Genomic DNA, 20640 nt, shown 5'->3' with positions numbered 1-20640 from the left:
TGAGTCACAGAGATGTTAGGAAGTTTTTGTTTTAGCGTGAGAGTAGCGGAAAAATGGAATGCACTTAAGGAGCAGGTTGTGGAAACAAACTCTATTCATAATTTTGAAACTAGATATGATAGGGAAATAGGACCAGAGTCATTGTTGTAAACAACCGATGCTCGAAAGGCGGGATCCAAGAGTCAATGCTCGATTCTGCAGGCACAAATAGGTGAGTACACACACACACACATAAACATACACACTGAGAGTGTGTGTGTGTGTGTGTGTGTGTGTGTGTGTGTGTGTGTGTGTGTGTGTGTGTGTGTGTGTGTGTGTGTGTGTGTGTGTGTGTGTTAATTTTCTCATTAATTATCCAATTAATTTTCTCACTTCTTAGGAGAAGTGAGAAGGTGGTGGGGTGGTGGAGGCCAAGACCGTCAGTAGTTTCAAAGCGTTATATGACAAAGAGTGCTGGGAAGACGGGACACCACGAGCGTAGCTCTCATCCTGTAACTACACTTAGGTAATTACACACGCCATCCTATGATAGAATTAAATTTGAGAGTGTGACTGAGGGAGCTAGCTGGTGGCCCTCGCAAGACTTGCGAGATATACAATATAGGAGACATGATAGAGACATGTACGACTTTCAGAAGAATTTATACAACTTAACATGACATGCAAAGTATAACATAAGATAACACAACTGGGACATGGCAGGACACCTGAGCCACTGACGAAGCACAGTGACGGTGAGACCTGCGATAGCGAACTTCCAGTAAACAAATGTAACGGACTAGATAGCGATAAAAGATATACAATTTGTAAACTAGACGAGAGACATTGAGGGTCGAGAGTCACTGCCATAGACAACCCACTTCTGGTAAGGCAGGACCCAGGAGCTACCACTCGTTACTGCAGGAACATCTAGGTGAACACACAGACACACTTTAAAGCTAGAGTCACATAAATAATTATACCAATATAGCTGCACTTCTTGGACCTGACTATATTAGTCCCGTGTATAATAGTTTCGCTGAATCCCTCACCTTAGTCAATATAAAGTGGAGCACCAACACCACACTGCTACAAGCTCATCACTTCACTCTCCCAGATGCAGGCATTATTCTTTTTTATGTTCACTATTGCATAGTGAACATAAAAAAAGAAGAAAGAATAATTAAATAAATAATCTGAAAAGGAGTAAAAAGCACAACGCCAAACCAAAACATAGACTTAATCATATATTATAAAACAAAGATGACTACTGACCTCCTCATTAAGAACAGGCCGAAGCCGACGGAAAACCCTTTACACCAGTCGAACGTGGTATATATGTACACCTGCCCCCATGTGTGTGGTATCCTCTTGGTATCCAAGATGCAGGTATCCAAGAGGATACTTCAATCCAAGTACACAGGTATGAAATTGTCATCCACACTTCCGAGGAAGTAAACATTCCATTCACCTGGGCTCCTAAAGGAGACTCGAACCGTGAACTCCACATGTGTAAGGCCGAAGCTCTAATAAGGAACACACAAAAATCACAATAGCGTGATGCATCAAATGAACAAATCCACAAGGGCCGTGACGAGGATTCGAACCTACGTCCGAGAGCATCCCAAACGCTGTTTTATCCTCGTCACGGCCCTTGTGGATTTGTTCATCTAATAAGGAAACTTTCCTTATTAAGATTGCCCAATAGCTCGGTCGATAGAGTTTCGGCCTCACACACGTGGAGTTCATGGACGGTTCGAGTCTCCTCTTAAGCAAATCATCATCAATCTTATTCTCACTCACTGCTCAAGAGGATCCCGGGTTGGGATAGAAGTATACAGTCTACATGTCCTCGTGTTTTAAAAATAGTAGAGTATTACTTTAACTGATTAGTACTATAATGTTCCCTTGTCAGGAGAGGCGTCGCTGCCCTACTATGACTTGGGAGATGCAGCGTCACTGTCCCAAGATGTCATGGGAGACGCGACATCACCTGTTCCAGGAGAGGCGTCGCTATTCCAGTATAGTGTGGGAGAGACAGTATCACATCTCTCAGGAGAGACACTGCTGCTCCAAGATGTCATGGGAGACGCAGCGTCAATACCAGAAGATATCCTGGAAGACGCAGCATCACCTGTTCCGGAAGAAGCGTCGGTGCTCCAAGATGTTGTTTGAGAGGCGACATCACCTGTCCCTGTTGAGTGCCTTCATCACCCTGCTGGCCGGAGCCCACACTCTACAAGGTGGGCTGCGTTTCTCTCTCATCTGCTACCTTTCACCAAACGTAGCAGACCCCTGATCTCTTAGGCCTCCATCTTGGACACCTTAGAATCTCTAGATAGATATGACATTCTAAGATGCAGCCTAGTGGTACCGTTTGGTTAATGGTAGAGTGGGAGAGAGTATGTTATTATGACTACGTATTGGTGTCTTGTCGAGATATGATCGGATAAGGTTCAGAATAAGGCCTCTAATTCCATAATGATGACGTTTAAGTAGGTTATTGTAATTTATGGTATCAAAAGCCTTTCTCAGGTCAATGAAGAGGCCAATTGGGAACTCATTTTTTTCAAGGGACGTGTAGATTACTTCAAGTAAACTAATAATGGCATCATTGGTACTCTTTTGGGGGATCTGACGCCTAACTTGCTGGAACTTAATATTTTGTATTTCACAAAGTAGGAGTAAAGCTGTTTATACATAATCTTTTAAAATATTGGTTTTAATATTGGCAGGTTTGATATTAGTCTGTAATTGTTTATGTCAGCTGTATCACCCCATATATGAACTTCAGTTACTCTTGCTTTTCAGTATATCAGAAAAACGTTTGAGACTTTGCGTAATAGTGGCTTTAGGCTTTGTATGTACTAGCTCTATCTATAAATCCATCAATGTTTGTATCTCACCTTGTATGTATGTATTTTACCTGAATAAACATTTGATTTGATTTGATTTGATTTGATCTGTTGACAAGTATAGCTAAAGTTGGTACATGGACATGAGCAGCACTTTTGTTTAACATTATTGATATTGCACCAATGTTCTCAGCTTTGGTTTTTGACGAGGGAATTGTGGAGGTAATGTGTGTGGAGATGATAGGCAAGAGTAGCAGGGGGTTAGGATAGCTACCGTGAGATATGTAGTGACATGAGTCTGGGTGCAGATGATAAGTCACAATAAATATATTGTGAAATATATTGACCAAACCACACACAAGAAATTGAAGAGACGACGACGACGTTTCGGTCCGTTCTGGATCATTATCAAGTCGATAGTCTCTTCAGTTTCTACTGTGTGGTTTGGTCAACATGAGTCTGGGCCCCGGGAATATTTCCAGCTAGGCTTACATCAATTGATGAACAGAAGCTATTAAATTCAGCTACAGTTTTTAAACCCGATGCCAGTTTATTACCACGACATGTAGTCATAAAGCTGACTACGTGTTTACATTTAGCACGTGTTTACAAACAGATTAAACTCACGTTTAGTTTAATAAAAGCGGTGAGTTTAATCTGTTTGTTCTGTTCTATATATTAAGACTGGCTTTGCACTTTCCCCTTATAATTACTTTACCTCTCACCTATTTGTTTTGCTGCTTCTAAGGCAAAGAAATCTGTATTTAGATTTAAATTTGATCTTATTATTGTGTGCAGCGTCGTCAGTAGCAGGACTGCAGGAGGACGGCGTGGCCCGGCGCGACTCGTGGCTCACCTGGCGTCAGACGCTGCCTGCCCTCCCCGCCTTCACCTTCTGTGTGAGGCTCTACCCCTTCCGCACCCGCTACTCTGACTACTTCTTCTCGTACGCCGTCAAACACAACGACAACGAACTCGCTCTAAGTATGTCATTTTCTTGTTCACTTTTAATGTCACAAAAATATGCAGAAAATGGTTATATATTATGCATGGCGTAGTGACGACAGATGCCACGATAAACATATATATATATATATATATATATATATATATATATATATATATATATATATATATATATATATATATATATATATATTATGCTTCAGAATCAACCTGTCATCCAAGAGATAAAATAAATAGCGACTACGGATTGAATGTACAAAATATGAACTGTTTCACCCACGTTTTGTGTTCTCTATTTTGTACAGAGTCCGGTAAAGAATGTAACAACAAAACCTAATACCTGTTAACATTTTATAAATTTTGCTAGAATTTACCTACTTAAATTAAGGACCTGCCCGAAATCCTGCGCGTACTAGTGGCTTTACAAGAATGTAAACACAATGCTATGTACGTTCATAAACCCAATGTACCGTCTTGTATAAAAATAAATAAATAAATAAATATTTCCTAGCCCTAAGTTAGGTTAGGCTGATGGCAAGATTGTAGCAGTTTTTCTTATGCCCTTAAGTACACCAATAGTACAAAACATTGACATTTTTGGTGTGCAACAGTCCATAGCATGTACATTCCATCTATAGTTACATAGGTACTATAGTTTTAAAAGATGGTATGGGTTCTTGATGGCTATTATGTAGTCAAAGTAAGCTACATGATAAAGTGGACTTTATGACCGACCATCTTTATTCTCTTAGACCTGAAGTACGACACCAAGGAGCTGCAGTTTGCGTGCTGCTCCAAGCGGATATTCAAGGCCTTGCGGGTAGACGTGGGGCTCCTAAGGTGGTTCTCCTTCTGCATTGCTGTCGACCTGTCGGCTCACCGCGCCACCTTCCTCCACCAGGACTCAGTCGAACACTTCATGCTGGTTGACTCGGTAGGTATCTCCCTGTGATCCAACAGTTATTTTTTATGGACACATCACAAACGTTTGTGATGAAAATGTCTATATGCACTTAAATTAAATTGTATTAATGATAGATATGTAGATGGTTTCTAGATTAAATATTTTATTTCCGTAATCGCAGTTCCAGGTAAACAAGTCGATCATGATGGAGTCTGGGGGCAGCGTTGTGATCGGGCAGGACCAGGATGAGCCTCTGGGCGGGTACGACAAGCGTCAGAGCTTCAGTGGCTTCATCGCTGACCTCTACCTCACTCAGAGTCTCCTCACTCTTGATCAGATGAATGATTATGTACACTGTAGAACAGACGCGTTATTGACTCATCAACATTTAATGGATTTTGTAAATATTCGAGAAGATTTTATGTTTGGGGTGGAAGCAAGCGTCGTGAGCAGGGTGAACCCTTGCCGCCCCAACAGCAACAAATTCTTCTCCATCTTCCCGGAAGCACGAAGCATGAAAGAATGTAGCCATTTCTGCTCTATACTTAACGGCAACGTTCCTATCCCACTGAATGATGAAGAAAATATAGCTTTATTCAACGAAGGGTCTGATTTTGCAGACAAATGCACGGCGTTTGATAAAAGCAACAGTATGTGGATTGGTATACAATGGGCCCCTAATGAATCTTTGTGGAAAAACCAAATTACTAATAGAGAAGCTGTTTACAAAAATTTTAAAATTGAAATTTTACCCTCTTCGGGAAAAGTTGTGTGTGTTACCGCGAGTACTCTTAATGCCACGCCGGAAGCCACCCATAAGTATAACTGGAATATGGAAGAGTGTGAAAGAAAATTATGCACCGCTTGTCAATTCGAAAACCCCGTTCCACTGAAGCTTAGAGGCCTGTGTGCCGCATCATTGTTTGACCGAGAATATTATATATATGATACCTTTAACTATCGGCCGATCTTCAATGGGTACAGCTCGTCAAAAATTATCTGGAGCGTTAACCAATCTGTCACATACTGGTTGCTGTACCAGATAAATAATCCACACATCCAGGCAAGGATGATGACCACCTCGGAGCTATTGTATCCTGTGGGTGTACACAAATTTGAAATTTCTGGCGATAATTGTGAGAATCAGATGCATACATTAAAACTCACTTCCTGCAGGCAGAACATGTTTACATGCGGAGACGGCAAATGTATAGACCTGAACCAGCGGTGCAACTTAGAACTGGACTGTGACGACCACAGTGACGAGCTCAACTGTGAAACTCTCATCGTCCCTCCTGGCTACGAGAAAAGACTTCCACCTCCTAAGGTCAACAGCTATACTCCTGCCTCGGTTTCCATCGACTGCAAAATACTTTTAGTCCGCAAGCTCGACCTGATCAACTCGCAACTCGTTATGGACATCGTCATCAGGAAAACTTGGTATGACTCGCGTCTTCACTATAAAAACCTCCACTCGGACAACAACCTAAACCAAATTGACGATATAAACCTTGTATGGTTCCCAGAGGTGACCATGCTGGGTTCCGACTTCAGCCAAGCAACAACTGAGCGGCTCCGGACAGCTGCTTGGGGTCAGCGAACCTCTCGCCCCTTGCCCGACGACGACCGCCTCATCGATGAAGGTTAGTGTCTGTCATATGTCTCTATGCTTACTGCTTACTGAAAATGTAACGAGTTAACAGCATATTTCTTATGTGACATGGTTCCATGCCGCCTGGGAGTTGAACCATGGTCAGTACAAAGACATATTGACGCCTTACCTTCAGTGGCTGGGAGAATACGCTGCCGTGTTCGTACAAGGTTGTGCAGACTCCCAAGAGGTTTAAAAACATATAGACATTACGCATGTTTATACAAAGAATGCAATTGGGAGTATAAATACCTGCAATTTTGTTTACAATGGTGAATATATTCATTACAATTGGGTCTTGCAGATGTGTTGTACTCAGGGACTGAGAACCCGCTGGTTCTGGACCGGGAGTTCACTGTGACACTTATGTGTACCTTCGACCTTACGCTCTACCCCTTCGACATGCAGCGCTGCCCCTTGGTCATCTACGTCGGCGTGTACACCCACCAGTACGTCGTCACAACGCTCGACGGCATCACCTTCCTTGGCGCCAGACGTCTCCTCGAGTACCGGGTTAGTTTTCCCCTTTACTCTGGCGATGGTTTGTCATGCTTGATGGTTGACGTGGCGGTGTCTTGTCACGCCTGATAGTTAACGCGGTGGTGCTTTGTCATACCCCATGGTTGACCTGGCGGGGCCTTGTCATGCCTGATAGTTAACGCGGTGGTACTTTGTCATACCCCCATGGTTGACCTGGCGGGGCCTTGTCATGCCTGATAGTTAACGAGGTGGTGCTTTGCCATATCCCATAGTTGACCTGGCGGTGCGTGGGGCACAGGTGACGGGCCTCACGCACCAACCCATTCTCTTCCAGAACAAGAGCGGCCAGCACATCAGGATCCAGCTGGCTAACCTGTACTGGTACTACATCAGCGGCGCCTACGTCCCCACCACCCTTCTCGTCATCATCTCCTACCTCGCCTTCTATTTCTCCCTCGACGACTTCACCAACAGAGTCATGGTCTCCCTCACCTCCCTCCTCGTCCTCGCTTCGCTCTTCTCCCAGGTGAGGCATCCACATTTTGCCCCAAGTTTGGTTATCTCATATTCTCCAAGGTCACGCCACCTCATCTTTCTCTAGATCAAGGAAATAATATATGTATAGTAAACATAAGGGCAAACTGTTCTAGGTCAGATACTACAACTTATTCGTAACTTCAAAACCGGAAGGGCAATACGAACCAATTTTGATCATGGTAGATGTGCATTTGTTATTTATAACTCAAAAAGAAAGCCCTATCAAAATAAACAAGTGATCACTTATTATTCTCTACAATAAATTGACAGGATGTACATTATAATCTAATGCCAAATATTAAATGGTATCCGAGTCCTCTTAAAATATATTGGTGAATATACTCCAGGAATGAGAGAAGTCATACAGTATTCTACATATTATATCAAACATGTAAGTTTTGTTCAATGACTATTTTGGTAAGGTATGACGATAACTGAATCCGTCATGGAGGTGTACTGTTACAGATCGCCTCCGGCCTGCCCAAGACTTCCTACTTGAAGCTGATAGACGTGTGGTTCATCTTCTGCATCTTGGCAGACTTTATTATGGTGTCAGTGCAAGTGACCATCAACGCCTTCATGCAGGCCCCATCACCTACCGTAGTAGCACCCATGTCTCCGGGACGTAGTGTGATCAAGAGGCAATACAAGGTACCCACAATAACAACCATGTTGACACTAACATATGCACAATACACGCGTACAGATGCTGTTGCAGTTGTTGTCCCATTGTCGGGGCCTGGGAAATCTTAAGCTTATCGAGGTCTCCCTAGGATAATGACTGACCTTTCTCAGGATGCAACCCAAAACAGTTGACCGACTCCTGTGTTCCTACTTCTCGGCGAACAGAGGCATAAAGTGTAAGGAATTAAACGTGCCCAAAATGTATCGTCCTATCTGGGAATCGAACCCGGCACTAATAACTTGTGAGCATATCCATGAATGGGCGTTCACCTCCGCAGTCTCAGACTGAAAATGTTGCCGAGGTCAGGGGTCTTTATACCCCTGACGGTGACTTCACATCCTTTGTCACCGAGGCTTGGAACGAGTAACCGGCAGTGAAACAGAGTTGGTTACCTAGACGCAACAAGGAACCCGCGAGCTTTGCAGCCACACGCCTGCCTAGCTGGGTCTTACGGGAGGTGCAGCCCGTTCTCGCACTTGCTTATAGTCAATATTAGCTTATTTAATATGTGCATATATGACATACTAATTGATTGTGAATATTTTAGTTTACCTTGAAAAGCTTCATAGAAAACACCGACCTCACCTAACCTTCTTAGTATGTTAAGATAAGCATCTTATTGCTTCTTAATTACAATTATTACTTAACCCCCCGGGTTGGGCACCCTGGTGGTGTGGTGTAAACATTCGTCTGGAACTCCATCTAGGACGTTTTATATGTTGGTCCGGAGGAAGTGTAGTAGAATGTTTCATAACCTTCCAATGTCGAAGGTAAAAGTGAAGAGGCAGTTTCTTCTGTTATGCAGGAGAATTGTGTGACAGTATATATATACATATAATTTATTTACTTATTTGTTTCCCTTCTCTGATTAATGCAATCAGAAGAATGAGTAATCTCTCCAATAATTCATTCCCTTCTGATTAACCCCGAGAAAAGTGGTAGTCTCTGTGAAAGACTGAATGTTCTTGATGGTTGACAGGGCAAGCAGAGGCGGCGGCAGCTGGTGGACCCGCGCTCATGGAATTCCGGCGCTCAGGTCGTCCTGCCCGTACTGATGGGCGTCTTCGTCATTGGCTACTTCGGCTTCGTCGGCTATCACACCAGGATGATCCATGATGAGTTTCAAAGTTAACCGGCTCCAAACTTATCCCAAAGAAATAAAATTTACAAAACACAACAGATGATTTAATAAGTTCATTCCTTCGCATATAGCGATAAATATATATATATATACACGTGTGTACTGTGTGTGTGTGTGTGTGTGTGTGTGTGTGTGTGTGTGTGTGTGTGTGTGTGTGTGTGTGTGTGTGTGTGTTTACTGCTTGTATTTACTATTTGTGCCTGGAGGATCGAGTTGTAAGCTCTTGGACCCCGCCTTTCTAATAGTCGGTTGTCTAATGTACTGACTCACAGAACTATACAAATATGAGTTAGATACAATGTACTTAAAATGTAAAATTAATAATATGTAATATTAGAAAGAAATAGCTAACATTATTAAGCAAACATATATATCCTCAATTTATTACTTATCTAAGTAAAAATAGTTAAATATAATTAAAAAATAAGGAGCAGAACAAAGTGAAATTTGATTGTTTTAAAACAGAGATAAATTGAGATTTAAATAATTAATCTACTAGGATACAGATAGTTTGTCAAATTAAGAATCAAATTAAAATTATAATTCACTAATATATTATAGATATAATACAGTTGGATAAGGATATGCAATATATACAAACAAAAATAATGGGCAGAGCAAAATTTAAATTTGACAGACGAAGACTATTACATTATGGAATCCATAGTTGTGACCAGGCAACACTACGCGGGTTTTATAACATTAATAATAGAAGGAGATATATATATAATATAGGTGTGTTTTAGAAAACTACCAGAACATAACATGTATAGTAAATTAGCAAAATTGAAAAGTTTAATGGGGTAAACACTTAAAGTAAACAAGATAACATATATATGACTGATTAAGCAATTTAACAAAAATAGATCAGACGATCAAAATAAAAAAATAGATTAGATGACATACAGGAGGCCTGGTCGAGAACCGGGCCGCGGGGACGTTAAGCCCGGAAATCATCGCAAGGTAACACTCAATGAAGAAAAACATACATTTTTAATCAATAAAATTTATGATACAGTAGCAGTAAGACACAAACAACTTTTTTCAATGAAGAAATGTGAGTGAAATTCGTTACATAATATTAAATAAATATTTCTTAGTCTCTCTTTTGAGCTGGCTGGGAGACTTGCAGCTTTTAATTACATTTGTGAGATCATTTCATAATTTGAGACCCTTGATACACCGCATTTCTGCTTTGGTTTAGTCTCACTCCAGGAATCTCAAAAGGATGTGTTTCTCGTGTGGTGCTCATGAGTTCTACTACAGCTCTAGCAAACATATATATCCTCAGTTTATTATGTCAGGATTGGCATTGATGTTCATAGTTTTAAAGATACAGAATACACTTGGGAGTATGTGCAGTGATGTGATGTTAAACATGTTTAAAGATCTCAGTAAGGCAGCAGAGTGGTGTCTGGTACTGAAGTTTGTTATTGTAATGGATCTCTTCCGCCATACACTCCAACTTTAGGTACAGAAGGAGTGTTGATATATATACACTAACGTGATATATAAATGCGATAATAAATTGGAGCAATGAGGGGATTTAAACCCTCAACCTATACCAGAACGCATGGGGGCAACCTGTCCTTAGGGAGGAGGTGCCCTGGAGGTGATTAGTACAAAACTACTATGTAATTAATGCTATTGTTTACTCCCCTAGCCATGGTTAGGATAGGTTAAGTTAGGTTATGCATGGTTATGTTAATATGGTGTATTATTCTCAAACGTGAAATATGAAATTCGAAAACTAGTTGAGTATTCACTAGGACTTCATTTAGTTAGTTTTGAATCAAATTAAAAAATATATATTATATGTAATGTAACGGAACGCTGTATCAATTCATAATAAACAAATATTTGATAAAATATAATAGTTGAACAAAATATAATATAATAAACTGTTAACAGATGGCGCTGGTGTGATGGTATCTGGCAATGTTTGTCCCAAGTACACGTCTCAGTTATTCATGGACAGGTTTCTTGTCTTTCCTCTTGGGCCTTGATCGTTTTGTGAGGAAAACAAGCGGCTGTTAGTGAGCCAGTGGCGAGTCTGGTGACAGAGTGAGTTAGTGGTGACGGTGTAAACCAGTATATGGTAAGCCAGTGGCTGATGGGAAAATTTTTTGAAAATTATTTAGGATACCCATCGAAATATACTGTACAATCATAATATTCATCTTTTAAAGGCCTTCTTGAGGGCATTGAGTCTGGGTCTGACAGTAGTACAAGGTGAGAACAGTTTGTGAGAAAATTTGTGCAGATTTTAAAGCTTTTGAGTCTATTACAAGCCAGGTTTTAATTGTCTTGGTACAGATGGCGGCGATGGTGTTTGTGTGGGCGGTGGCGGTGTGGGCTGCTGCAGCGGCCGACCTCTCGCCGTACAAGTGGGTGACACTGCACGCTGTTGTGGTTTGGGACTGTGGCCCGCTGCATGTACACTACACGGATAATATTAAACATTATACGTGTCACTAGGTATTGGATGCTCGGTATATAACGAATATAAATCATCATGCAGGTCTCGGATGATGAGTGCTCATAATATAGGTTAGCCACTTTAAAAAGCCGTTTGTAACAGCCATTACTACAAAAGTGATTTGTAACTGGTGACATGCCCTCTGGCGCAATTCTTAACACCTGTGGCGCAATCGGATCACAACAAACGTTCGTGGTTAAATTCCTGCGGCAGGACAGAAACGTTTGGGCCAAGTTTCCTGTTGTATGTTTACCTGACGGTAAATAGGTACCAGGGAGTTTGGCGATGTAGTAGTTACAGGTTGCATTCGGGGAAGGTCGGCTCGGGGGGGGGGGGGGAAGGGATGTTTCTTTCCCATTCCAGAGCTTGTCTAAAACCACCTACGCAACCCGTCCTTGTAAACAAAGGCCAAAAGCGATTCCATGCACCCGCCAAACCCCGTTTAAGAAAAAAAAGATTTACACACAACCCGTCCTCAGACCAAATCCATTCCGTCCAACAGTCTACCCCAAAGACGCATTTGTAAATTTTAGCATGCTGATCTTTCAAAACAGGAATTTTTTCAAATGAAAATAGTATTATATAAGCATATTTAGGCATTAAGTTGGCGATTATTTGTAGTACGTGGGCTCAAATTCAAATACGTTTGAGACAAGAAAATATTTACAACGTTGTGGTTCGAACAATTAGTCGGTGAACAATCCGTCCTTGACTAAAGTCCATTACATCCAACGGTCGACCCCACAGACGCATTCATAAACTTTTACATGCTGTTCATTCAAAACTGGAATTTTCTCAAATATAAATTATACTAGCTTATTGTGCATATATAGGCATAGGTTAGGTGCTTAGGTTCTGTTGGCGTTTATTTGTATTACGTGGGTGAAGCATTTATACAACCCGTCCTTGACTAAAGTCCATTACATTCAGCGGTCAACCCCACAGACGCATTCATAAATTTTAACATGCTGTTCATTCAAAACGGGAAATTTCTAAAGTATAAATTAATATTATAATAGCATATTGTGTATATATAGGCATAGGATAGGTTAGGTTGGGTGTTTAGGTTCTGTTGGCGATTATTTGTATTTGTAGTACGTGGGTGAAGCATTTATAGCTTTGTGGTTCGAACAAAATTCTTCAGTGAAGCACTTGTTCCGGAAGTGTTCGAAAGAAATCGGTCGAGTCGTGTGTAAACAGTTTTTCATTCATAAACAGGGGGTTTAGCGGGTGCACAATCACTTTTGGCCTTTGTTTATGAGGATGGGCCCGTCCTCCAAACAAGACTCACAGCTGATGTTCAAACACTTCTAATAAGTGCTTAGTTGGCGACTTAATTTTGTTCGAACCACAACAATGTAAATCCTCCACCCCACGTACTACAAATAATCGCAAACAGAACCTAAACATCTAACCTAACCAATGCCTAAATATGCACAGCATACTAATATATATAACCATGTTAATTTATATTTGAGAATACCTATTTTGAATGAACAGCATGTTAAAATTGATGTCTTTGGGGCCGACCGCTGTATGGAATGGACTTAGTGTGAGGACGGGTTGATCTATGTTGAGTGTTGCCTTCGAAAACTTGCACAGACCGTACAGAGCTCCTATTCACGCTTGTAATGCGATGATTGATGAAGATTAAGCCACCCAAAAGGTGGTATGGGCATGAATAGCCCGTAAGTTGTAATGCCACTTTGACGGCTGCTTGTAAAGTCCTGTTTGTTTATAAATATTTTACTGTACGTGTTGTCTGCTTGCAGGCCGTGTACATCTGCAATGTGTTCCCAATTACTGCTATTTACGCACGGATTAGTCTCCTGATGCCTTTATGCCGCTTCCCCTTTGAAGAGTATTTTCATGGAGCAACTTTTATGCAGTTTAGAATACTACTAGGATTTATGCCAACGTTAGTCTCTCTCTCTCTCTGGACTCTCATGGCTTGGAGTTCTTTTACCCTTTATTTCCTGTACTGATAGAAATCCAACAGTAACTTAACCATTTTTAACAAATATTCGTAAAATGTTGTTAGATTCCTCTCCACACTGGTGTTACCTCTAATGACCTCGCAGTTGCTATCGTTGTCATTCGTGCGTGTCCCATCTCCCAGAAACTAATTCCTTTATCAATTTATTCATAACCCCTACCTGCAACCATTCGGAGAGGTTTGCTATTACAAATAAATTGCGTACTATAAAGTTTTACCAATACCTGTGGTCTCGTCTCGGCGCAAAAAAAAAAACTTGATAGCGTCTGGGTAAGATATGTACTGGCGCCACAATGATCTGGGCATCTCCTGAAGTAGCCCTGCACTTCCTGAATTTGAGTTTTCTGGATAGATTGTACGTTGCTTTCCCAATATTCCTTAGTCGTATGCGGATTGATAAAATCCTTGATTCTAATACCTTTGACACTAGTCTTGTCATACTGCTAATGTATGGGGCATCCTGCATGTCTAGATATTGTGTAATATTGTGCTATCTTCCGGACTTTGCTTTCTTTTGATTTTAACTCGAGTGACGGTCGCCACGTAACCAAATCAGTTTTACGATAATTTGCTGTATTGTACATTAATGCGTCGTGATTTGCAAGAAACTTAATTGCACATTACCAGTTGTATTTTAATATGTAAAGTTAATATTAATGAAATACAGGTTTGCATGTTTTAAGATTATGGCTTTCTCTCTATTAGATGCATAATACAATGTTAACTTTACTAGAATTTATATGTAATGATTTACAAGCTCTCTAGTTAGCTTTGCTCTGAAGTTGAGCAGAGCGCCAATGTCTTAGTGTTTTTCCTGCAGGTACTCGTGTCTTCACTACTGCCAGTCACAACAGTATGGTAATACTCAACATTATTGCTGCCGAGCTGCCCAAGTTATTTTAGACAGTGTGCACCTAAGTGACTTCTCGCCTACTACCTCTGCTGATGCCTCCCACGTCCCTAATTTCCCTGTAAATACTTACACTCCAATATTTATTGACGTGGAAAGTAGTGTAGATGCTGTGGGAACAGTCACTACTTCACCGCTGCTGTTCAACCTGCATCCACTCGGCTTGGGGCCACCCGTCGGCTTGGGGCCACCCGTCGCCAGCACAATAGTTGGAGCCTTCTCCGCCACTACGGTTGCCACTACCACGGCCCCCGTAACTCCAATCACCACGGAAGGTAACTAGTCATATCTCCAATACCTCAAGTATTCTGAACACAAATGAAGTCATACCAGATATTAGGCATTTCAAGTTCAAGTATGTTTATTGAGATAAGCAAGAAATACATCTCAAAGGAATAGAGTAGCTTAGGCTATTTCTACCCCCCATACTAGGCATTACTAAATGTTATGATGCATATTCTTGTTCATGACTAGATACGTGGAGCCAAGAGCGCGGGCAGTGTCCTCCTGCACGTAATTATTGTCCTAGAGTACAAACATCGGCCCATCTGGCAGTAAGTACATTTTATACTAGTTTATTTTAAAGTTATCCCTAGTTCATTTTCTCGCGTATGACGTTAAATATACAATTGTCTATATTAGGCTTGAAGGCTTAGATTGTTGCCAGCTTGTGAGAATTGAACATTAGGGAAATAAGTGATTTTAAATTGCTTCTGATTTTCCTGTACCTAAAGACTCTATTTGTTTAATAAAAACAACTAGAAATATATTTGGCTGTAGATTCATTGATACAGATTAAGCCACTAAAGAGGTGGCATGAGCATGAATAACCCGTAAGTAGAGGCAATTAGGAGCCAGTACCAATAGCTGATAATGTAGATTTGTGGATGGACGGGGTCAGTGTCCTCCCTAGGACATGACTTAAGATGGTGGGGAGATGATGATACTTCTACTGAGACATCGTCTAAAGAGTCAATTAGGTTAATTCTGCGTTGTGTGCGTTGAAGGTGCAGGTATGGGCCTATGGCTGCGGAGCGGGTGTTGCCATTGCAGCGGGAGCATTGGTGGTTTAGCCGACGAGGGCTGACCGTTAGTCTAGCCCATCGGATAGGGTGTTGATGGTAGGTGGTGAACTGGCCGCTGGCATGGAGGACACTACCTAGTGCACTACAAGATCGCTGGATGGTGCGGGAGCGCGCCGTTGTAGGTGTCTTAATCTGGGCAGCCAGCACTGCGTCAGGAACGATTAACCCGGTTAAGCCGTTCGCTGCATATAGGGTGTTGCGTATGCTCCCGAACAAGTGGTTGTCGGACCCGGCGACCCATTCAACAAGGCACATGAGGGCGGGGATGATACCATCGGTTGTAGAGATGGTAGAGCCCGTTGGTGATGGTTGAGGCTGGGATGTTGGTTGGCCTGTGGTCCCCCAGTGAGCCGGCTGGGGATGGTTGCAGGAGAGGCTGCTGCTCGGTAAGGCGGGGAAAATTTCTGACTGGCTGCTGCGTGCAGTGTTGGTGGAATCGTTCGTGGCAGCTCAAGTTTTACTAGAGTCCGTCAATTGCTTGATGGCTTCCTGTCTGCACGGGCAGCTGTGACGTTGCAGACGAGGCAGCGTTGAAAGTCTGCCTTGGCAGAGTAGTAGTGATCCTCGGCGCAGATGCTACACCATGCATCTTCTGGCACTTGAAGTGTGTGTATTTGTAGCATTTTAAGCACTGTCCTAGGGTGTAGTACCGTTTGTCACTTGTACAGGTGGGGTAAAGATGCCAAAACATTTGAACCCGGCTGTGATGGCGAGATTTGCTGCCGTTAGTGATAGTGATTCACTAACGGCAGTGGTGCGTTCGCCGTTGGCGTTGGTCAAGCTCGTAATTTCGAATACCTGAGAGTTGAGGTTTCCAACTTGGATACAGTTTCTGACTTCTATTAGTTTCCAGTCAGGTATCCAGGCAGTGATACAACTGGCAAATAGTTCTTTCAGCCATAGTGCTTTAGTGCGTAATAAAGAGGGTAAAATTTCAATTTTAAAATTTTTGTAAACAGCTTCTCTATTAGTAATTTGGTTTTTCCACAAAGATTCATTAGGGGCCCATTGTATACCAATCCACATACTGTTGCTTTTATCAAACGCCGTGCATTTGTCTGCAAAAATCAGACTCTTCGTTGAATAAAGCTATATTTTCTTCATCATTCAGTGGGATAGGAACGTTGCCGTTAAGTATAGAGCAGAAATGGCTACATTCTTTCATGCTTCGTGCTTCCGGGAAGATGGAGAAGAACTTGTTGCTGTTGGGGCGGCAAGGGTTCACCCTGCTCACGACGCTTGCTTCCACCCCAAACATAAAATCTTCTCGAATATTTACAAAATCCATCAAATGTTGATGAGTCAACAACGCGTCTGTTCTACAGTGAACATAATCATTCATCTGGTCAAGAGTGAGGAGAGACTGAGTGAGGTAGAGGTCAGCGATGAAACCACTGAAGCTCTGACGCTTGTCGTACCCGCTCAGAGGCTCATCCTGGTCCTGCCCGATCACAACGCTGCCCCCAGACTCCATCCATCAGACGCGGCAAGAAGAGTTCGATGTTCTGGCTAAATAGGAGTTTCTGGATTGGGGTAGAGAGCAAGTGGTCAGCTACAGCTTCTTGGGAGTAGAAGAGCACGATTCCCTCTCCCTCCTGGCGGATGTCGATGGGATTAGTGTTGATCGTGTTGTTGGCTTTTAGAAGTTCTTTCTTGATGAATGTTTTGATTGTTCAGGAGGCGAATCTTCTTTCTTTATCATGGTCGATTGCTACCCCCTCTACGGGTCGCAGTAACAACGTTGGATGTAGCTTGGGATGGCGGGGGAGAGTAGGGGTGTGAAATTTGGCCGTTTAAAATGCACTACATTTATAAGGACTACAAATTCTTCAGGTTACGATAATACTAAGGTGTGTCGAATGTCCAACTTGGTTTTAGGATTTGTTCCGGTAACAGACTATGCAGCATAATATTTCACAATGTTTCTAAAATTACCCATATTTTCAGCTGTGCAGCACGGACTCTGACTGCGCCGTGTCTGATAAGTGCTGTGATGATGCCTGCCTCATGGCTAGGGTATGCAAAACTGCTGTTGCACCCAGACACCGTAGGAATACTGTTCGGTATAATCCAAATGGCGCTAGAAATAGTGGGTCAGGTGCAGCGATACCAGTGATACTGACGCGTGACGAGGAGCCAGTCAGTGTTGTGGTGAACAGTAGAGGCGACCCCGTGGCGGTGAGGGCAGGAGACGTGGTCACTGTGGCCCCCTCGCCCCCGTCACCACACTTGCTCGCTCCTGGTGCTAATGTAACTAGTTCCTCAACTTTACACAAGACTCAAACAAATGTGCAGTTATCTGAAAAGGATCAAATTTACATTATAGAGGACGAAAATGGTGATTTGGTGGTAGATTCCGTTGACAATACTTTAACACTGGTGCAGGCTGGTGGCGGTCCCACTCTAGTTTTTAACGATGAAGGGATTAAAGTGGTGGCTGGCATTGTATCTGCCACAGAATGGTCGTTCGTGGGTACAGTAAAGCATTCGGTAATTCCAAACTTGACTATGCATGCCGAGAAACTTTATAACAAAACATGGAATGGTTCTGAGCAAGTTTCTGCTCGTAGCAGTTCAATAGGTGATAAGTTGCAAGGACAAAACAAAAATATTACGAGGACTGACGCCTTGAGAGTATTGAACCATGATGGTGTGATGTTTGTGATGAGCTTCTCCTCGGTACCTGGAGAGGCACTTGGCACCGGCAAGAATGCCTCCATCTCCATTGTAGCTTCAGATAAAGTAACTGCAAATGCCATAATTGACAAAGATGGCAACCTGATTACGGACAAAAATGGAATAATTAAAGTTAAAAACATAAACTTTAGATCTCGAAATAGTCAAAAAGTGTTGGAGGACATGGTTATCGTAGATGGAAAAGGTAACACAATCACTTTGGTGGACCAGATGGGCAGAGTGGTAAACTTAACGGATTACAACGGCAATGACGTGAAACTGGCAGTTGGAAAGATTACGTTTAAACTGCAGAATTCTACTGGAGTGTCAGTTAAGCAAACTGTAAATGGATTGTTTGTAGTGGATAAAACGGGTCATGTTATTGGAGACGAGAATGGAATTCCTCTCAGGGTTGTCTTACTAGATGAACACCAGCCAAGTGAAGAACACTTAGATAATATGGCAAAAAACATGAAAAAGCTAGAGTTGAAAGGCTCCATGAAATTGGAAGAGGAAAGTGACTCGCTAGAGACGAGGAGAGCTGCAGCAGCACCAGTCTACCGTACGCGGCGGGAAGATACCCAAAATGTAAGGAATCTAGAGACTCGTGAAGATGTAAAGAGTGGCGATTTATACAATGATCCAGAGGTAGAGAATAAGGGGCAGAGCTCTAGTAATATGGATGGAGTCTTGGAGAAATCTGAAATTGCTTTTAACATGAGAGAACTATATGATAAAAATAATTTTAAACACTTTGTAAAAGACGAGGATGGGAGTTGTGGGCTAGACGGCTATCACCCAGAGGTGGGTGAATGTGCTGATTATTCTGGAGAGGAAGAGATTATAGAACAAAAAAAGTTAGAAGTTGAAAGATACGAGCATTATGATAAAAATTTGGATCCATATTCAGGATTTCACCAAGTATGGAAAGAAGATTCACAGAGTGAAGAGATTGTGAATAAATATACCGAGGATATAGGTCAGAGTTTATCCTCTGACGGTGACAATACCTACGATGTGCACACCATAAAGTCTAAGGAACTGATGGGAGGTTCTGAAGACAAACATGTGCACGAGTCTGAGTATAATACAGGTCCACCATCAATGGTATACCATGGGAGACGCTTGTTGTCAGTGGTACCACTCGGAAATAATCCTCCACGTGCAAGTGACCAGTCACTGGAGGCTGAAGACGAAGATCTGGTACAACTAACAAGTGAGCAAGCGAGTAATGACAGAGATTGCATGCATCAACGACCCAAAGAAGCAACAATGCCGTATGTAATTGCAGTAGAGCGGAAAGAACAGTTTTCAACTCGTTCGAAATACGAGAGCGAAACCCAGCAACAAACAATCCATTCACAGTATGGCTACGAATTTGTACAAGCTAATTATCGGAAGCGGCAACAGACGGCTGACATGGTTGCTAAAGATGTTAACACGCACGATGGGGCTGAAGAGGATGTAACTAGTAATGGTTCTAGTAAAAGTTCCCAAATGCAGAGAAGTGTGTTTCTACAAGCACTTTTACCTAATCACAATGAGAGCAATAATGGGTCCCAACTGAAGGTTAATGAAAATAATTCGAGTATGGATAACTTGCAAAATATACGAGGACAATCGGATGACAAAGAGGCACCAACACTACTTCCTCCAAAATATCGTAGGAGACGATACGTCCTTCCAGTGGAACAAATGCGAACAAAGTTTATGCGTGACGAGGATTTGAACAATGCTGGAAACTTCCAGTTATTGACTACGTTAATGAAAATGTTTGATAACACTGTCAAAAGGGACGACGAGAAACCTAAAAGAAAAGCCAGTTATAACAACTGGCAGCAGCAGGGCGAGGACACTGTGGCGCCTGGTGGCCAGCCCGGGAGGCTCCCACTACCTCTACAACTTAGGGATATTGGCTTACAGATCTTGAAAATGGCGGACAAAGTTGAAAATTTGAACTATGATTCGTTAAATGTTGCAAGTAAAATGAGTAACGTTGCCGATTACGGAGGACCACTCGTCCATCTCGTGGAAGAATTCCTCAGACAAATTACCTTAATTATCGAAAGGATGGGCTCAAAGTTCCGAGAAATGGAGGATAGTGAAGGACTAACATCTATAGCCGCAGTAGTGATGACGGCCATTATGGAGGTCCTGGGAACAGCCCAGGAGATTGCAACTGAAGCCGAGCGCTTGTCCACGGCAACAAGCCACCACACTTCACATATAAATTATTTGTAATCCTACCTTTTATAAATTTGTATTTACACATAATTTTAATAAATGTTAATCAGTT

The 20640-nt window shown here is 42.1% G+C and overlaps 2 protein-coding genes across 5 annotated transcripts; both read left to right on the top strand.

Annotated features, from left to right (window-relative positions):
* Positions 1–379: 379 nt before the first annotated feature.
* On the top strand, positions 380–11030 carry LOC123761370 (uncharacterized). 2 transcript variants are annotated; one of them, XM_069313500.1, is made up of 8 exons: positions 380–2222; positions 3633–3818; positions 4553–4734; positions 4886–6347; positions 6660–6868; positions 7170–7361; positions 7838–8023; positions 9037–11030. In XM_069313500.1, the coding sequence occupies exons 1-8, from the start codon at positions 1880–1882 to the stop codon at positions 9187–9189; spliced, it is 2913 nt and encodes a 970-aa protein (XP_069169601.1). In that variant the 5' UTR covers positions 380–1879; the 3' UTR covers positions 9190–11030. The 2 variants fall into 2 exon arrangements, with proteins under 2 accessions (XP_069169601.1, XP_045603328.2); XM_045747372.2 differs by having other exon boundaries at positions 382–2222; positions 7134–7361.
* Positions 11031–11180: 150 nt separating this feature from the next.
* Positions 11181–20640, top strand: LOC123761369 (uncharacterized). Of its 3 annotated transcripts, none has more exons than XM_045747369.2 (5): positions 11181–11296; positions 11515–11585; positions 14494–14858; positions 15058–15137; positions 17616–20640. In XM_045747369.2, the coding sequence occupies exons 1-5, from the start codon at positions 11294–11296 to the stop codon at positions 20583–20585; spliced, it is 3489 nt and encodes a 1162-aa protein (XP_045603325.2). In that variant the 5' UTR covers positions 11181–11293; the 3' UTR covers positions 20586–20640. The 3 variants fall into 3 exon arrangements, with proteins under 3 accessions (XP_045603325.2, XP_045603326.2, XP_045603327.2); XM_045747370.2 differs by lacking the exon at positions 11181–11296 and adding an exon at positions 11345–11430; XM_045747371.2 differs by lacking the exon at positions 11181–11296 and having other exon boundaries at positions 11539–11676.

Source organism: Procambarus clarkii, chromosome 7 (assembly GCF_040958095.1).
Source record: "Procambarus clarkii isolate CNS0578487 chromosome 7, FALCON_Pclarkii_2.0, whole genome shotgun sequence".
NCBI lineage: Eukaryota > Metazoa > Arthropoda > Malacostraca > Decapoda > Cambaridae > Procambarus > Procambarus clarkii.
The sequence above is the reverse complement of the archived record's forward strand: the minus strand, read 5'-3'. Positions and strand labels throughout refer to the sequence as shown.

What these genes read in the sequence shown, in the direction of transcription:
- LOC123761370 (XM_045747372.2), top strand. Translation starts at nt 1,880, where the DNA reads ATGTTCCCTTGTCAGGAGAGGCGTCGCTGCCCTACTATGACTTGGGAG. An exon ending in GACGTCTCCTCGAGTACCGG is followed by an intron (nt 6,869 to 7,133) that starts GTTAGTTTTCCC and finishes CGTGGGGCACAG; the next exon opens with GTGACGGGCCTCACGCACCA. An exon ending in TGATCAAGAGGCAATACAAG is followed by an intron (nt 8,024 to 9,036) that starts GTACCCACAATA and finishes GATGGTTGACAG; the next exon opens with GGCAAGCAGAGGCGGCGGCA.
- LOC123761369 (XM_045747369.2), top strand. An exon ending in GCCGACCTCTCGCCGTACAA is followed by an intron (nt 11,586 to 14,493) that starts GTGGGTGACACT and finishes TTTTTCCTGCAG; the next exon opens with GTACTCGTGTCTTCACTACT. An exon ending in AAACATCGGCCCATCTGGCA is followed by an intron (nt 15,138 to 17,615) that starts GTAAGTACATTT and finishes CCATATTTTCAG; the next exon opens with CTGTGCAGCACGGACTCTGA.